This window comes from Gastrolobium bilobum, unplaced genomic scaffold (assembly GCF_033153095.1).
Source record: "Gastrolobium bilobum isolate Gb01-03AN ecotype WA unplaced genomic scaffold, APGP_CSIRO_Gbil_v1 utg8203, whole genome shotgun sequence".
In the NCBI taxonomy this organism is placed as follows: domain Eukaryota; kingdom Viridiplantae; phylum Streptophyta; class Magnoliopsida; order Fabales; family Fabaceae; genus Gastrolobium; species Gastrolobium bilobum.
In genome coordinates this window covers 16,397-33,602 of record NW_026899720.1, presented here as the reverse complement: position 1 = coordinate 33,602, position 17,206 = coordinate 16,397, and the positions used below count along the sequence as shown (strand labels likewise).

The 17,206-nt window shown below is 33.1% G+C and overlaps 3 protein-coding genes across 4 annotated transcripts; 1 reads left to right on the top strand and 2 right to left on the bottom strand.

Annotated features, from left to right (window-relative positions):
• Positions 1-203: 203 nt before the first annotated feature.
• Positions 204-4,366, top strand: LOC133292928 (protein NRT1/ PTR FAMILY 7.3-like). Its single transcript, XM_061491417.1, has 4 exons — positions 204-330; positions 1,131-1,348; positions 2,553-3,109; positions 3,493-4,366. Exons 1-4 carry the CDS (start codon positions 204-206, stop codon positions 4,364-4,366), a joined length of 1,776 nt encoding a protein of 591 aa, XP_061347401.1.
• Positions 4,367-5,818: 1,452 nt separating this feature from the next.
• Positions 5,819-6,478, bottom strand: LOC133292925 (protein DMP9-like). Its single transcript, XM_061491413.1, has one exon. The coding sequence runs from the start codon at positions 6,476-6,478 to the stop codon at positions 5,819-5,821; it is 660 nt and encodes a 219-aa protein (XP_061347397.1).
• Positions 6,479-8,239: 1,761 nt separating this feature from the next.
• Positions 8,240-15,557, bottom strand: LOC133292926 (defective in cullin neddylation protein AAR3). Of its 2 annotated transcripts, none has more exons than XM_061491414.1 (10): positions 15,384-15,557; positions 14,997-15,129; positions 13,886-13,937; positions 13,259-13,334; positions 13,077-13,159; positions 12,449-12,545; positions 11,698-11,743; positions 9,293-9,384; positions 8,858-9,196; positions 8,240-8,623 (listed from the first exon to the last, which is right to left on the bottom strand). In XM_061491414.1, the coding sequence occupies exons 1-9, from the start codon at positions 15,430-15,432 to the stop codon at positions 8,877-8,879; spliced, it is 948 nt and encodes a 315-aa protein (XP_061347398.1). In that variant the 5' UTR covers positions 15,433-15,557; the 3' UTR covers positions 8,240-8,623; positions 8,858-8,876. The 2 variants fall into 2 exon arrangements, with proteins under 2 accessions (XP_061347398.1, XP_061347399.1); XM_061491415.1 differs by having other exon boundaries at positions 8,240-8,620.
• Between the last annotated feature and the right edge of the window lie 1,649 nt (positions 15,558-17,206).

Genomic DNA, 17,206 nt, shown 5'->3' with positions numbered 1-17,206 from the left:
CTTCATCAATTTCTGTGACTTCGAAATTACAAAAACTAACAACTTCAATATTATTGTAATAATAAATAATTCATAAATAGAGACTATTTTCTTTTATAATTTTCAATTTTTCATGGCAAAAAAGTAGGTACTAGCTAGGAAAGTAATTGAAATGTAATAATTATTTTAATACATAATTTTATGACTAAATAATTCAGGACATAATGGAAGAAAATGACCCGGGGAAAAAGCATCAGGAGGTCTGCACACTGGATGGAGCACTTGATAGGCATGGTCATCCTGCAGTCCGAGAGAGAACTGGAACTTTTGTTGCAGGAATTTTGATTTTAGGTATCACTTAACTCTTCAACTACAACCAATATAACTAAGGGAAAATATGACACTATATTACTATGTCATTTTTAAAGTTGTTTTCATTTTCTTATTTATTTGGTAATCAATTTTCTCTTTCCCATTGACTCAAATTTAATATATATATGAGATAGGATCTGTTTACAATTTTTTTTTACAAATTACACTAAGTACGACCGGTTATACACTGTATGATTAAAGTATGACCGGTCGTACTTAGTGTAGTTTGTAAATATAACATGCCCCTATATATATATATATATATATATATATATATATATATATATTACACACACACAAACGAGACACCCTCTGAATTTTAGAGTTATTTTAAGTAATGACATGAACATTTGAATTTACTAATTAAACTTTCAAACTATAATATTATAATTTTAGGGAGAATAGTTTCTATAAAGAAGTCTATTCTCCTGCGATATAAAAAATTGCAATTTTTTATTTTAAATATGATGGACCCCACCTGTGGCTCTTTCTGCATGGACGAGCTCAATTCTTCACAAGAATTGATTATTTCATAATTTTATGAGTTTGATGATTGTTCTTTAAAAAAATATAAAGTCATGTCATTTTAAATAAGAAAAAGACACAAATAATAAAAATTATAAAAAAGAAAATGAGTGATTTTTTTATTTAAATTTTAAATTAAAAAATATTACTTTATATTTTTTTTTCACTTAAAAATGACATTAAAAAGATAAATATTTTTCCTAAATTCTATTTACCAAACATGTTAAAACATTGTCTTTTCGTCACTGAATTAGTGAACCAAGGGCTTGCAACTTTGGCATTCTTTGGTGTGGGAGTAAATCTGGTACTGTTTCTGACGAGAGTGATGGGTCAAGACAACGCTGATGCGGCCAACAATGTCAGCAAGTGGACAGGGACAGTTTACATCTTCTCTCTTCTTGGAGCCTTCCTTAGTGACTCCTACTGGGGAAGATACATGACCTGTGCCATCTTCCAGGTCATATTTGTTGTTGTAAGTTGTATTCAATAGCTCCTTTTCCCCATATCAATGACCTTTTGATGCAAATTTAAAAAAAATTATCAAATAATGTCATCTTTAAATGTAATACAAATTTAATGTAGTGAGTCTCACACGCTATTCACACAAGATTAGGAAACAGTGACCAAAGTATCATTTTTTAGCAAAAATTTTACTCAAATGTCATGCGAATAATATTTTTTATCAGACTGCCACATTGTATAATTTGCTACGCCTTGTAGCAAATTATGTTTGCCAATGATTTTGTGACATGTGACCATATTGCAGATCAAATTCGCTACCACTGGTAGAGAATTATGACACGTCAGTTTTTTCCTGCAAAAGTGTGTCACGTGTCACAAAATCATTGACGAACATAATTTGCTATCAGTCGTAACGAATTATGCCACTTGACAATCTAGTAAAAAATAATATTCGACATTTGGATAAATTTTTTTCCTAAAAAGAATATTTTGATCACTATTATTCCCGAGATTAGTCCTCCATCAAAATTAGCTATGATTTTAATGTGGCTGATTTCTTTTCATATATGTATAGGGTGACACGTGGCCCTCCAAAGAAAAGTGTGCAGGATTAATCCCGCATGAATAAGGTGCGAGACAGACTGCATTAAATTGGTATTATGTTTGAAAACGAGATTATTTGAGAATTTTTTTAAAAAATAACTGCATTATTTCAATTGTTTTGTCCGACCTTCCCCTCGATAAATGAAGCAAAATAAAAAAGCATATCCACATATGCAGACAAACATCTAATGATCTAACTCTAGCAAACATGTGTATTCTCCATTATTTTCGTTGATAGCTAGAGTAAATTGAAAATACAAACACAATTAAATGCATTTTGATATATATATATATATATATACAAACTTTTTGTTTACAAACTATGTTCTCCCGAGAGAACATATTGTAATTTGTAAAAAAAATTCAAAAATATTTGTAAACAGATTATTCCCCGTGTATATATATATATATATATATATATATATATATATATGATTTTGGTTTTCTCATACATTAGAAAATAAGTTATCTTATGCTATATATACATTTTATGTGAGGCTCATATCTATTAAAAAAAATGATGCACTGGTAGGAGAAAATAAGTCTCCTATGAAAAAATACTTTCCTATATATATATTTGTGTTTACGAGAATAAATGTTCTACGTGCCAGGGTTTGGTGTCATTATCAGTGTCATCTCACATATTCCTGCTGAAGCCCAGTGGATGTGGTGATAAAGAATTAACTTGTACAACACATGCACCATACGAAACTGTGTTATTCAATGTTTCCATATATCTAATAGCCCTAGGAAATGGAGGATATCAGCCTAACATAGCTACATTTGGAGCTGATCAGTTTGATGAAGGGGATCCCAGTGAACAACACTCAAAAGTAGCATTTTTCAGCTATTTTTATTTGGCTTTGAACATTGGGTCACTCTTCTCAAACACCATATTGGGTTATTTTGAGGATGAGGGTCTATGGACTTTGGGATTCTTGGCATCAGCTGCCTCTGCTGCTGTGGCATTGGTTTTGTTTCTTTGTGGCACACAAAGGTATAGATACATTAAGCCTGCTGGAAACCCTCTTCCCAGATTTTGCCAAGTTTTTGTTGCTGCAATTAGAAAATGGAAGGTTAAGGTCTTATCAGGTGAAGATAAACTTTTTGAGGTTGAAGAATGTTCAACCAATGGAAAGAGAAAAATGCTCCACACTGAAGGATTTAGGTATGCATATCATTCATTCTATATGCTCCACAATACACACACACACATAAGGAATTTTGGAAATTAAAATTTTTTGAACTTATACTTTTCATTTTGTACAAATAGCCTACACTAAGTAGTTTCATTAGGCTTTTGAGACATTAAAATGATTTGATGAGTTCCCAAACCACTTTCTTACTAGTGTTTCCCTTTCTAATTTTTTCTATTAGCCTTATAATGTTCAAATTTATATAATTAGATATTAGCTATATAAGCTTTGGTATTTCATTTTCATGTATAGTTCCTCTTACAGAATGTAAATTAAAAAAATAAACTACCGGAACTTTAATTTAGACTCAATTTTAGTGAAGAATTCACGTATGGAATTTATATTGATATGTTAGGTTCTTAGATAAAGCAGCATTTATCACTTCAAAGGATTTCAAAGAGATGGAAGAAAATAAATGCAGTCCATGGTGTCTATCAACTGTGACACAAGTAGAAGAAGTGAAATGCATACTAAGACTACTCCCAATTTGGCTATGCACCATATTGTACTCTGTTGTTTTCACTCAAATGGCATCACTCTTTGTGGAGCAAGGTGCTGCTATGGAGACTAGAATTTCAACTTTCCACATTCCTCCTGCAAGCATGTCTAGCTTTGACATTCTTAGTGTAGCGGCTTTCATCTTCATTTATAGGCGAGTCCTTGATCCTCTTATATCCAAAAAGATGAAATCCACCAAAGGACTAACAGAGCTTCAAAGGATGGGAATTGGTCTAGTCCTAGCAATTATGGCCATGGTTGCAGCAGGAATGGTAGAGCATTTCAGGTTAAAGAATGCAATAGAAGATTGCTACAATTGTGAAGGGTCTAGTTCACTTTCTATATTTTGGCAAGTACCACAATATGTACTTGTAGGAGCATCAGAAGTTTTCATGTATGTTGGTCAATTGGAGTTCTTCAATGACCAAACACCTGATGGATTGAAAAGCTTTGGCAGTGCACTTTGCATGACTTCAATATCATTAGGAAACTATGTAAGTAGCCTTCTTGTTGCAATTGTGATGAAGATATCTGCAAGAGATGACATGCCTGGATGGATACCAGGAAACCTAAACAAGGGACATTTGGATAGGTTTTACTTCCTCTTAGCAGCACTTACTGCTTGTGACTTTGTAATTTATATTGCATGGGCTAGGTGGTATAAATATGTCAAATTTCAAGGAAACAACCAACAAGACATCAACAAAGAAAACCCTGAGCTTAAAGTGTAGAGATATTTCATGCTAAATCAAATTGTACTTTTTGCTGTGACACTGGAGAAATTCATTTCCCATTTCCCTTAGTGGAGCAAAGGTACTACTACAGATTGTCTCTAGTGGTGTATTTCAGATACAATATATTATATATTAGAAATAAATTTAGCTTTTGCTGTGTATGTTTGATCTCCAAGGATTTTATATAAGATCATCAATATATATATATAGAGAGGTAGGATCCTTTGACACCAGTGTCAAATTTGAAGTTTGACACCTCATCTGAGAGCCGTTAGATCAAAAAAGATCATTGGTGTCACATGCTTACAAATCAGAGCCGTTGATCTTTTTTGATCTAATGGCTCTCAGATGAGGTGTCAAACTTAAAATTTGACACCGGTGTCAAAGGATCCTACCTCATATATATATATATATATATATATATATATATATATATATATATATATATATATATATATATATATACCTACCCTGGTAAAAGGTGATGAACTAACTTGATATATATATCGGTACATGAATGAAATTTCTATTCAACTACAATTTAATTTTGAAACTTTTACACCTCTTCACCCTTACCGATTTGTAGACTAATTTGACAATCAAACATATATCAAAATATCCTTTTGATTATGTAGTTTCTAAATAATGAGAAATCAATATATCAAGTAGATGCTTTCTTCATATCAAGATAAAAAAAGACGCTTTCTTTATATATTCTATTTATTTTCTTCTACCATTCCTTACTATTTTTTATTATTCTTGGGACTATTTAAACAAACTCAATTTCTGATCAGGAAAAATAACAGTCAAGACGGGCAACTGAAAGACAAAAACAAATTATTTCTATTTGTTATTACCATAAATATATTGGCACATCATCCAACAGCATTCTTGACCTTCACTTTATTTTAATTTAACACAAACAAAGACTAATCGGAAAGCGATTGAACTTCATATAAGTAAACAAACACACAGAATTATATGATTTCCATATGCATGCCTTCAAATGGAGCAGGTTCTCTTTTAAAAATTGTAGATTTTAATTAGAAACACTAGGGTACTCAACAAAAACTATAACGGTTTATGTTTGTTCAAGTACAAAAACTCTCATAAAAATTGCAAATGACACGGGTGTGGGTAATCTGTAAGAAGTCATAGATTTGAAATTCAATGACACCATTATATAAAAAATAAAAATAAAAAAAGGGTCAAAAGATATATAAATACATTCAATCAAATCAGTTTTTTTTTTTTTTTTTTCTAAAAAAAAAATGTAAACAGAAAACTAAATTCATCCGATCAATGTTATTATAAGGTACAGTTATCCAGTATTAAATCCAAACAGGACCAAAACAACATCGTACTTGAACCTTATTCACAAAAACATGAATGAATAAGGTAAACAAACAGAAGAAAAACCAAAAGACAAGGAAAACAAAAGTACACATGTTATGCAGACATGCACCCAATTCCACGCCTTGAAGTAGGAAACACAAGAAACAAACCGCTACAAACGATTCCAACCATCAAAGGGAAACTCTCCATGACCTGATCCATCTCCTTCTCATGCCCAGGAAACAAACAATGCGTAACCCTATGATCCGAGAAAGCAATGGCCACAAAAACCATCACTGACATGATTGCATGCACCAAGTCTTGGAACCCAACCTTAAACTTCTCGTCCTTTGGAACTTCCACGTGAAGTCCTGGTTTGAACACGGACAACCCTTTTGGTGTCACAAAGCCATAGTACACTTTCCCATCTGCACCATGAAAACTATCTGTGAAGTGAAAGAAGAAGCAAGAGAGTGAACATAACGCTAAAAGGAAGTGGATCATCATGGTGTGAACGTGAGTGCATTGTCCATTTTTGTAGATGGAAGGAAGAACCATCTCGAATGTGAGGAGTGTTCCTGTGGGGAGGAAGTTTCCAAGCAATGAAGTTTTGGAGAGGGTTTTTTGGACACCCTTTGCCATGGCACGCCGCTTCCGGCCGGGCTCCGGTGGAGGCGCCGACGACGGTGGGTCGGAGGGGTGAATAATCTCATCTTGTCGTGGTGGAGTTGCATTGTAGACTTTGATGCCAAGTTCTTGTTCTGTTTGATCCATTATTGCTTTTGAAAAGATGTATGGTAGAAATAGAATGAATGAATAGAATGCAACAATTTGAGTTTTATATATGGTTGCATGGAACTGCCAACAATTTGAGTTTAAAATTCTTGGGCGGTTATTGACGGTTAATTATGTCCTTTGGTACTTGAATTTTGGTTTATTTATTAAATTTTTACAAAAATATATTTTTGAACACCCCTCGCTGGTGCTGCGTGAAGCGTTTGCGAGGGCTGATTTAATGATAAAATATAACACTTAGAAAACATAAGTATAGACATATTTTTTTAAAAAAATTGAATTCTATAGTTAAAAAATAAATTCTACTAATAAAAAAAAGTTAAAATTTTTTACTTCTCCCAAAATGAATTCTTTTGACTTTAAGACCCGTTTGGTTGGACCATAAAAAACATAAAATGGTATAGACTATTATAATTTACTCTTTTTGATGAGTTAATATTATGCGCATTTTTTATAGTACTCGAGTTTAAGGTGTTCTCTATTTATCCACCGAAGATTTGTTCTTTCTCTTTTTAACTAGAAAGACATTTTTTTTTTTGGTACATAACTAGAAAAACATTTATTAATGAGGACTAAGGGCTCGTTTGGATGAATTTTTTTTTCTTCAAAAGTTGTTTTTTTAAAAGAAAAAAAGCACTTCTCGTTTTTAGTTCGTTTGGATGTCTGCTTTTAAAAGAAGCAGAAGTCACAAAAAAGTCAAAAACTTACTTTTTTCAGAAAATAAAAATTTTAACTTCTAAGAAAAGCAAAAGTCAAAAGCCAAATATTTTTTTCAAAAACTAAATATTTTTAACTTTTATAAAAAGCATTTCTAAAATAAAGAGAGATAAAAATTACTTTCTTGAGAAGCCCAAACAAACGGGCTCTAAGACATGTCCAAGAGAGCTAGTTTTAAAATAGCCTCAACCGCTTCTTCAATCCACACACAATTGATAAATTAGATGATAAATAGAGAGCAAGTTAAGCAAGTTCATATTCCCATTTATTCTCACTTGTGAAACAGTTGAGGATCTAAATTGAGGGAAAAGATTAACACAATCTTTCATAACTCGTCCATGGCATGGTTGATTAATCCCTTTAGAAAAACTCGATTACCTCCAAACTATTTTCTCACCAGGTCCATGCCTAGAGAAAAATTAAGACCCAAATGGAATGGAAAGGCTTCAGTCGATTGGATGTAGACCATGTGAGATAACACAATAAGGCCATGAAGTTTTCTTTTTTTCTTTGTTTTTTTTAACCGTAATACAAGGCCACGAAACTGCTACCACGAATGATAGCCCCAGCTCCGCAAAACCCACACCTTTTGGTAGCGGCATCAAAGTTCAGTTTGTAAAGGCCCACAAATGCCCACGAAAATTTAGGTAAAAACTTCTTATATAAGCCAAATCAATAATTGATCTAGAAATTATTTAGGTTATATTAAAAATATATTTACCTTTAAAATATATTTTAACAATTAAGTGAGTGATTAACTGAGTTATATAACAAAACTTCAAGTAGTAATAGCCAACTAATATAAATGGAACTACATGTCTTCACAACATAAACTACAAAATTTTCTGGGCAATAATTGAAACGCAGTACATAAACCAAGGGAAGGCTTCGTACTATAGATCCACATAATTGGTCTAACCATCCTTAAACCCTGCGTACAGGGATAGTTTTATAGCATCGTGTTGCCCTTTTTGATAGGAAATTTTTAGAAATTTAAATAACTGCTCAGGATATATTCCCAGTTTTCAAATCTAAGTTTATATATTTGATTTTCTAAATGAATCACGTTCATATACTAGTATAGATGTCTTCTCACAACTTTTTTTGTTTTTTTGGTAGTTTGAGCAAGAAAACAAGCAGAATCAAACAATCCTAATGCTACAACATCGTCTCACATTTGAGAGATCAGCCAAAAATACAAAACCAAGTCCCGGAGGGAGAGTAGGGAACAACTTATAATCATCTAACTCATGGTGATGAAGGTGGTAATTCGCAAGCCAATCTGCTGTTACCCTTCCTTGGCGTATGATGATAATTGATGGACCAATTCTTTCTTGTTAATATCCGTATGCAAGCCACTAAATGGCTTTCACAAACTGCTTTGCCTTTGTTGTATATATATGACTTCTGACAGCAAATAATTTCAGTAAGACTTAACTGTATACCAAAAAAGAAATATCATAGGGATACAAAACAGTACTTTTATTGATTTTATCGATGACAATGGATCGTCAATTAACTAACACTCACCAGCACGATATTACAATGCCACAAATAATGAGAAACTGGAATTACATAATAATAGCACATTCAAAATAAATGCATCAGCAGATAACAAATGCAAAAGAAAATTTTATATACCTTAACCATAACGGGTGCTTCATCTTAGGGAAGCCCTCCTCTCCCTACCAAACTGCACATAGGAACGAGTTGAGAGTAGTCCTGCAAATCCCTTTGACAGACAACCTTCAACTGCACATGGGGACATAGATGAACACAATGGGCTATTTTGCCTACTAGTTTCCATACAGTCCTCTGCTGCATTCCCTGGTGGATTGTCATCCCAATCTACTGCACTATAAGCTCTGCTTCTTTTACAATTTGAGGAAATCAAGTCATCAGATGTATTAAAGCACTCCACATCATTTTTTCTTGTGTCCTCGGGTAACTTCCTCTTTAGACCAGAAAAACTTCTCAGTCCTGTATGAAAACCATAGTCAGCAACAGATTCATATACCAGTGAGTAAGACTCTAATTCCTTCTATCAGGAGACGGTTGTGACTTCAATAAACTAACCAGGAAGTGGATCCTCAAAACCACGTGACATGGATTCTGGATCACCACAGTTACAACGGAAGTTGGAATTATCATAATATGATTCTTGTATCCTGCAGGTTAATATACTCAACAAAGATCAGAGATGATTTAGTAAAATCCAATGTGTTTAAAATCAATCACATAAACAAAGTCTAAAAATTGGCAAGAACTAAACCCAACTGGAAGGGAAACCCCATACAACCCTGTCATTTAAATATAACCACACTTCAAAGCAAGGTCATTTTATTCCATGTATTTCAGTCTCCTCATTGAGACAGCATATGAATTTTACACAACCTGTGCATCGGACTGCAATTTTGTGAAAATCGCAAAAGTATAAAAATAAACCAACAATATCCAAAGCCAGCTTGAGGAAATCAGAAAATTCTTCCATTCAAACCTTTATCATGTACCAAAAGTTAGCCCAGATTTACACTTTCACAATCACAAGCAGTAAACATGTCCAATAAAATTATATCACTTGATTTCTCTTCCATCTATTGACTTAAGCTGAAACAAGCAGGAAATATTAGTGGCCCAGAAATGTTCTCAGTTTCCAGATTCAAAGGTGATGACATTCTATGAAGCGCTGATACCGACACGGCGTTTTCGATACATTCCCGACACGGGACGTTGATACGTTATTTCAAAAATACTAATATTTCGATACATTCTGATACGTCTTAGTATTAAATAATATTTTTAATATAAAGAGTGTATTTCACATTAAAAAAATATAATAAAAGGAAAATCATAACAAGTAATAGATTATCCATACAGAACATTATACAAAAATACTGAATCATAAAATTTAAGAAATACATACCATACAAAAAAACCAAGATAGAAAATGAGGTTAAAATAATAAAAACAGAAGCATAAATCATAAACATTATACAAAATAAAAATAAAAATTAACAGAAGAAAAATTAATTACAGCTCGTATAGAAGTTAATTACAAATTAATATGGACAATGAAACAACAAAAAAAAGGGAGAAAAAAATACACCTTACAGCTGTTTCAATCTCTGTTTTTTATGGTACATTAATGCTTTTTATTTTTTGGTAACAATATTAATGCACGATAAAAAAGAAAAAAAGAAAAGAAAAGGTGAGGTTAAAGACAAACCGACGGAGACAAAGGCACACGCAAATAGAGAGAGAGAGATAGACGCAGCGTCGAGAAGAGGAAAGATGCAAGAAGCCAAGGAGGAAAGAAGGAAGAACTGCATCGAGGAGAGGAAGAAGTGAGTCGGCAGAGACGGCAGACGGCAGACACATGAGGAGAGGAAGAAGTGAGTCATCAGAGACGGCAGACGGCAGACGGCAGTCGGCAGAAGTGAGTCGAAAGAAGTGAGGTCTCAGCGATTTCGATCTCGATTTAGAACAGAGATGGCAGACACTCGAGGTGAGTATAGAAGTGAATCAGATTTCGATTTACGGTGTATTTTTGCCCAAATCTTCAATTAAAAAAACACCATTCAGTTTTTTTAAATTCATAAACGTGCCATTTGGCCATATCGAATTTGTTGACCCATCCGATACGTAAAAATGGGTATCGAGAGCGTGTCCGTCTGGGACGCATATCCAATATGTAGAAAAAAAATTTGGGACGTATCGGTACTTCATAGATGACATTAACCTATGAACTGAGTTTGTCTATTATCAAAAGTTCAGTTCTCCTAAAAACTTAAGTTGTTAGGTGAAGGCTTATTATGGTTTTTATATCTCTAACATGCCCCTTCACATCAAGACCCATTGAGCTTGAAACATAAACATTGCACACATACAATCTACCTTGTACTAAAATTCGACATCTTTTTAAATTAAATGGGAGCAAATTTTAAGTCAAAGAGGCTCTTATATCACGTTAAAGACAAACTTCCCTAAACACTTTAGTCATTGGGTGAAGGATTGTGATTGATCCCGTAAACTCGAACAGGTATGTGTCGTCCTTATACTGACTGTGACCTATTTATTAATCCTATGGGACACCATTTTCTGCGTGACCTCCTCCAAAATATGCAATGTCATGAAAGACATCCACGGATCACATGCGGACTTGTAATATATGTCTGTAACATGCTAGCAACAATCTTAAAGGATAAAGACAATACATAGGAACTCATCTAGTTTACTTTTTTTTTGTGCAATTAGTTGACCCAATATTTCACTCAACTTACCCATTATATATGGCTCCAACCACAACCAATAAAATAATAATTAATTCAATATTTAACATCTAGGGGCCTATAAGGATAACCAATGTCATTGAGTTCTATTAGAAACTAAATTTTCAATAAACCTAACAGCAATAATTTTATCATCAAAATCCTCATAAAAATTGAAGATGCTTTGTTTGGCCATAAATAAAGAAACCAAACCTGTACATATGCTCAACAAAATCATCTATTAAAACAGGCCAAGCACCTGCAAGCACAAAAAAACAAAAAGGATCATCGCATCAAATCAATCAATCAAAACATCATGTCTACTCCCGCCACCAACACCCCCCCCACCCTCACCCCCACCCACCCCAAAAGTCCCCTTCTTTTTAAATGCAGATTCCCCAAGTAATCATATTCAACAAACTTCTGATCCAACCTTCCATTAATTAAAGGACGTCAAAAGCATTTCTTTTCTTTTACCATTTAACATGAGGATACCTTAATTTCACTTCCATATAGTAACTATCCAAACAAATATGCAGATGCAGCATGAGAAGCAGAAAGGAAATGTTGAGATATATAAAACCATTAATGTAGCCTCACCCAATAGCTTAAGCTTTTGGGTTGAATTGGTTCTTTACATGGTATCAAAGTCTCGTGTCCCGGGTTCGATCCTCGCCGTCTCCCACTTTCTTTGAAGTGGAATTTCTTTGTTCGCACAGGTAAGTGGGCCTGTGCATTGTCCATCCTTCAAGCCCAGTGGACTTTCGTGTGAGGGGGCATGTTGAGATATATAAAACCATTAATGTAGCCTCATCCAATAGCTTAAACTATTGGTTCTTTACAGGAAATAACCATGCAAGTACTAGTGCATTAAATAAGACTTACATGACAATGGAAAGAGGTAAAAAGTGTGAATATCAACATGTCTGTAGCTAATTGTAAAAGTACAACATGAGAACAGTACCTTCAGGATCATATGCTTCCAGATTATCCCGTGTACACCAGCTAAAAGCTAGAACCTGCTGCCACGTATCCTCCGAGATGTTGTATCGTTGATTTTTCTAAATTAAAAGTAATAGATCAGCTTCCAACAGAAGAAAAGTAAAATAATACAACCCTACTAAGTTGTAGACCAAGATTACAAGTAACCCTAACCCTAGAGCAGGATTAAAAGGGATGGCACATGAATCAAGGCCTGTTTTCGCAGCTCTACAGCCTTATCCTAGATCATAAATTTGGCCTCGAACAACATATTCCCTCACCAAATCAAAATTATATGGTTTTGGAGGAGGCCATTTCAACCCACCTTTTGCCTCATGACAACACTGCTGTAACAATGTTGTATCCAATAATTTTTTAGAATTTTCACTATCCTTGAGTTAAGTGTCCCATGTAGTATCCGGGCTTCCATACATCCCCCCAAGTGAACAATGTACCCAATCTATGAAATTCTGATCCTTCCATTACTAGACAGCATTCCCATACGAAATTTTGTACATTGTGAAAATTATAAGGCTTCCCCCTCAAACACTACCCCCCGTGATTAAGGAAAACCCCACATAAGTTTCTGAGCCCTCCAAGTATTATTGTACCTCAACAAAGTCACACCATGGATGAAGCAGTGGAAACCGGCCAGCAAGAACTAATTTCCATGCAGTTACTGCCCTGCTTACAGCTGTAAATTATCAAGGTTTTAAAAGTGAAGGAAACAACCAGTAAGTATTACATACTTCTTCACCACTATATGGAATTCAACAGAAGATTATGTACTTACTAATATTCTTTTGACCATTTTCGCGACACATGAAGAAAACAAAATCATAAAAACGAGAGAATTCTGAAAAGTCCACCTAGACAGAGTAACAAGGGAAGCACATATTTAAATTAAAGATGTAGAAGAGGTAAAATAAGAAAAAAATAAAAATAAAAAACAGAAAATCAGTGCTACAATAATAAGCATCATGCTATATCTTTTTTTCTTGTCTCTCCTTATAGTATACAGAAAGCACATTCTCCTAAAATTTAACATTTTTCCACAAATCTCAGTGACAGAGGCAACTGAGGTCTATGAAGCACCGATACTCCGAATTTTTTTTCCAACGTATCGAAAACGTATTGTATCGTATCGACGAATTAATGGTCGTATCGAGAACGTATTTGGAACGTATCGAAAACGCCGTGTCGGAGTCGGTGCTTCATAGACTGAGGTTAATAAACTTATTTAGTGTCTTACTTCTGTGCATCCAACTACTACAAATGATAGAATAGCAAATAAATTCTTGTTTTATAATTGAGAAAAGGAAATGCTAACACCTGCTGTGTATTTGCAGAACGAAAATTTTTATAGGATAAAAACATCTGAAATTGTATGACTGAATAATGTCAAGAAATCAAAACTCACCATCAAGTCCAGCCGTGACATGAGCATTGAAAGTTCATCAAAAATTGCAACCCTGGAATATTTGGCATGTCAAGAAATTTCCAGTAGGAAAAGAAAGATGCTAACATGGTGCAATTGTATGATTTTATGTACATTTAAATGTCATTAACCTATACATGATACAGAAGCAGTAACTTCAAAATGCACATAACACTGACAATTAGCTGGAATGGGAAAACAAATTTGTTCCTTTAGAAGCATACTTTAATTCAGATTGCAAATATAAAGCACACAAGATCCAAACAAGACCGTAGGTTGTCACTAGCAGCCGGTAGCGCCACTAAACCGCTACCATAGCGGGTAGCAGCGGCCGGCCACTACAACCGCGACGCTGGCCGGTAGTAAAAAGTAGCGGCGTAGTGTAGCGGCAATACCACTACCCGTTACACTGTTATAGCATTAGTTCAAGTGAAGATGAAAGTGAGGGAGAAGATTTATTGGAATTTGATGGAGAATCTGGAGATTATGTTGATTTTCTTCGTTAGTTCACTTCTTGTATTTTACTATTTGACAATTTAATTGTTCATTTGTGTTTAATTTTGGATCCTTCCTTTATGTTCCTTGTATTTGACATTGATTGTGGAATTATGTGTTTGATTTTGTGTGACTTCTTATGTTTGAGCATTTATATTTGTGTAGTATTAGACTGTTAGTATAATATACATGGAATTAATACTTCACCGTAGCGGCAATACGGCTACCCGCTACACTGCTATACCATTTTCGGGGTCGGCCGCTACCGACCGCTAACTGCTACTGACAAGTATGACAAGACCCCAAAAACTGCCAAGACTAAGCTGAAGCCCTCATTTTTCCAATATACCATAAACATCATATTGTAGAAAAAGAAGAAGTGTCTTTCTGAGTCCAATCTATTACCACCAATTGCAGAGAGAATCAATACAAATTCCTTACATATTAATAAACTACTTGGGCCAATCCCCTCACTTCAACTTATCTGATAATTTTTTTAGAAATCAATAAATTAGCATCAGAATTCCAAAATTAATATTAGAGCAACAACTACTTGGCTTCAAAAATTATCCTGAGAAAATCTCAAAGAGACACAGACCCTGTACTAACTCGAGACTCCACCAATTTTGAGAGCTGTGTCAGTGCCTCCCTTGAAACCTTAGCCTTCTGAACGTCACTGTCTTCTCTGTACTCTTCTTCCCCAACAACATATGCATGTCCTGATTTTATATCTGTACAAACATACTCAAAAAATTAACAAAAAAAAAAAAAAAAAAAATCACATATATCGCCACAAACATAATTAACGAAAAAAGTTAAATTAAATTCAAAAATTCTTCTTCTTCTTCTTATGATCAAACCCAGAAAAAATAAAAATTATTTCAGCCACCCAAATGAAAAAAATCAAAAAAATAAAATTTGCTGCATAATCTAGAAACCAATTCGTATTTGTTCCATATTAAAAAGAGGAAGTGAGGGAGATTACCACAGTATTTTCGATAAATCTCGAATATGTTGATCCGAGATGCATCCATCGAGAAACTTGCCCTCCTAAGCTCTTCGAGAGCAAGTAGCGAAGGGTGCTCCTGATGATAATGAGAGAGAGAGAGAGAGAGAGAAACAGTTATTAATAATCGAAATCCAAACACGGTCCAGTCACTAATTTGAAATTTTCAATTTATTTTCAGTGTTCAATTCCCTTGTGCTAAATAAAAGAGAAGAAATTGTACTTTCATCATATTCATTTCTATGCACGAGACTCATCTCTTATATTGTATTTATATAAAAAAAATATCTTTTTTATTTTATTTTAATTTGGTGAACCTCACTTTATTTATTCGACAAAAATAATTTCTCTACATATGTAAATCCCATAAAAGAGAGCAATCACGTTTACAAATTACAAGTTCAAACAATCTACGTCACGTTTTGGATTTTGTGATAAATTTTACTCACACCTAATGATTTACAGCCTAAGTAATTAATAAATAAGAATTATTAGATACAATTTAAATTAAAGATAGGATATTGTTACTATCAATTATTATTATTATTATTATTATCAATATGAGTATCAGTTTGTTTCACCGTTAAATTGATTATATTGATGCAACGTTTATATTTATTTTCATCTTTGTATGGTTATAATTTTCCATATTTAATGTTTTCACATTAAATATGATGAATCATAATCATATAAGGTGAAAATAAATATAAAGTATTAAATATAGGGATAAGAAAGAAGGTTTTTAGAAAATTAAATCACAGCTATTGAATTAATATAATCGATCTAACGGTGAAACAAACTGGTAATAATATTGGTAGTAACAATATCTTATCTCTTAAAATTAATAGTTAAAATTATATATAAATCTTATTTATCTTTATATAAGTTGATGATTCCCAATTTGTATTGGAAATCCATGCTGTCATTTGTAAATTCGGAGTGTATCTATCTTTGGGCGGTAGGATGTAATTACCATCAATTAAGTTTATTACTTCTTACCACCGAATCTTAACCGTTGATTTTCGCTAATCTGATAGTTATAATTTATCAAGAATTAATAATTAATTAATAAGTGTCATCCAATAAATTATAACTGTCAAATTAATAAAAATCAACTGTTAAAATTTGGTGGTAAACTTAATTTGTGATAAGTGAGTCCTTCCCCTCTATCTTTTATGATATCACAAATTTTAATAAAATCACTCCCGTTAAACATTTGTAACAAAAAGAACAAATATCATTTATGGGTTCGTTTTTTCTGCAGTTACTGCAGATAAATTATCTGCAGTAAGCCAATACGACGTCGTTTTGGGACAAAAATCATAGTATTTTTGTAATTTTAATTTATTTCAGGGTTATAATAGTCTTTATATTTATAATTTTTTAAGATTTCAATACCAAAATGACGTCGTTTAAAGAATAAATGCAGATAACTTATCTGCATTAACTGCAGAAACATTTTTCTCATCATTTATATGTATTTTAGGGAAAGATTATATTTATAACTTTTTTTGTCATACGTCTTTATAGTTATTTTTATTATCGTTATATCAAAATTAAACCAACAATTATAAAATGACACGAGAGTTGTTAATTTGATTTTGATCTTGTTAATTTGATTTTGATTGAATAATAAATAAGATAATTATAAAAGGTGGTAATGCAAAAGAGGTTATAGGATTAAAGAGATTTATTCCCATTTTATTATTAGATTAATAAATTTTATAAATATGTGATTTTTATTATTCATTTTATGACATTTCACATAAAATCTAAAGTATATAATTCTTTTGTAAAAAAAA

Coding starts and splice junctions, on each gene's coding strand:
- LOC133292928 (XM_061491417.1), top strand. CDS start 204: ATGGAAGAAAATGACCCGGGGAAAAAGCATCAGGAGGTCTGCACACTG. Junction 1,349..2,552: donor TCCAGGTCATATTTGTTGTT/GTAAGTTGTATT, acceptor TCTACGTGCCAG/GGTTTGGTGTCATTATCAGT. Junction 3,110..3,492: donor CTCCACACTGAAGGATTTAG/GTATGCATATCA, acceptor TTGATATGTTAG/GTTCTTAGATAAAGCAGCAT.
- LOC133292925 (XM_061491413.1), bottom strand. CDS start 6,478: ATGGATCAAACAGAACAAGAACTTGGCATCAAAGTCTACAATGCAACT.
- LOC133292926 (XM_061491414.1), bottom strand. CDS start 15,432: ATGGATGCATCTCGGATCAACATATTCGAGATTTATCGAAAATACTGT. Junction 13,335..13,885: donor TGTCACGGCTGGACTTGATG/GTGAGTTTTGAT, acceptor TACTCTGTCTAG/GTGGACTTTTCAGAATTCTC. Junction 9,197..9,292: donor TTTTGAGGATCCACTTCCTG/GTTAGTTTATTG, acceptor GTTTTCATACAG/GACTGAGAAGTTTTTCTGGT.